This window comes from Vombatus ursinus, unplaced genomic scaffold (genome assembly GCF_900497805.2).
Source record: "Vombatus ursinus unplaced genomic scaffold, bare-nosed wombat genome assembly UNPS02014176.1, whole genome shotgun sequence".
NCBI lineage: Eukaryota > Metazoa > Chordata > Mammalia > Diprotodontia > Vombatidae > Vombatus > Vombatus ursinus.
Genome location: NW_020953954.1, coordinates 1,546,107 through 1,547,364, shown reverse-complemented (window position 1 = coordinate 1,547,364; position 1,258 = coordinate 1,546,107). Strand labels below are relative to the sequence as shown.

The following is a 1,258-nucleotide window of genomic DNA, read 5'->3' as shown; positions in this document are numbered from 1 at the left end:
ATCCATCCATCCATCCATCCATCCATCCATCCATCCATCCATCCATCTATGCATGCATCCATCCATCCTATTTTCACAGGGGAAGAAAGATGGCCCACTTAGGAGAGGACTAGATAATATGTCAGTCACCTGTCTTGATGGAAAGACATCATAGCAACCTGGAGGAGGAATGGTTTGTGAGACAGTTGATGAGGGTACTGATGATGTTGGAGTTGGACATGGCCCATGAAATCGTTCTATTTCACATTGTTGATTGCAAATGGCAAAAAAACTACACCCAGCTTTGTCTGTCTTGTTGTAAATAACATCACCTGTTAAAAGGAAAAGAAGAGTTATAAAAGATTTCCTTTATGTTTAGGACTATACCTGAGTCCTTGAACCTAAAGAGAGGTTATAATGGGAGAAGGCAAGAAACCAAGGTGGGATAAACAGCATTCTTTGTATGATTAGGTGGAGAAGTTACATTTATTTTGCTCTGAGAACTTCTAGAGAATTTTACAAAAGCTGTTAGAATAATCACACAACCCAATCACAGAGACCCAAAAAACACCTAGACCAGTAGATGGAGAGAACTTGCCTGCATTGAGGAGGATGAGAAGAATTCTACTCACCCGGAGAAAACAGGTCTCCGACCACAAAGCAGAAGCATGGCGTTGTGAAGGTGGAGGGTACTGGCGATGTCTGTGACACAGGAGGGATGGATACAGAAGTGGAGAAGGTAGAGATGGTGGATGTCTGCAAAGTAGGCCTGCTCACATGTGTAGTTCTTGAATGGGAAGGCACAGAGATAGAGACACAGGGGCTGTAGTCATCACAGCAGAGCACCCTGATGTGATAGTTCAAGCAGTATTTTGTGGGGCCAGCCTGGTCCTGGTTCCTGCAGACTAGACCAATGTCCACATTGCATTCAACCACTTGTCCCAGTTGGTCGATGGGCATGCCAAAGTAGTTCTCTGCTCGGCACTGGATTTCCCGAGGCTTCGCACAGATGGTTTCCCCTGCAGCCCGGATGTTGTCATAGGTTTCAAAGTCTCCACCATCTTTTCCAGGAATCGGGTAGCTCTGATCAAACCAGTCTGTCCACACGCACCTAGGCTGGCACTCTGTAGCTAATGTGGCCATGGTTGTGCCTGAAGTAAGGGGGCTGAAAGCTGTTTTTTGGCTAGTGGAGGTGGTTCCAAATGATGGGCTTGTGCTCAGAGATCCGGGAGTTGTCTTTGGCACCTTGGTGACCTTAGTAGCCCCAGAGGTTGGGAGG

General features: G+C 46.6%; 1 protein-coding gene across 1 annotated transcript in view; it reads right to left on the bottom strand.

Annotated features, from left to right (window-relative positions):
- LOC114041608 (mucin-5B-like) overlaps window positions 1–1,239 on the bottom strand; it is a 13,092-nt gene extending 11,853 nt beyond the window's left edge. The window contains exons 1-2 of the mRNA XM_027860133.1: window positions 612–1,239; window positions 130–311 (exon numbers count right to left, since the gene is read on the bottom strand). Coding sequence (XP_027715934.1) covers window positions 130–311; window positions 612–1,122 — 693 coding nt within the window. The 5' untranslated portion in view covers window positions 1,123–1,239. The remainder of the gene's footprint in view (window positions 1–129; window positions 312–611) is intronic.
- Window positions 1,240–1,258: the final 19 nt, after the last annotated feature.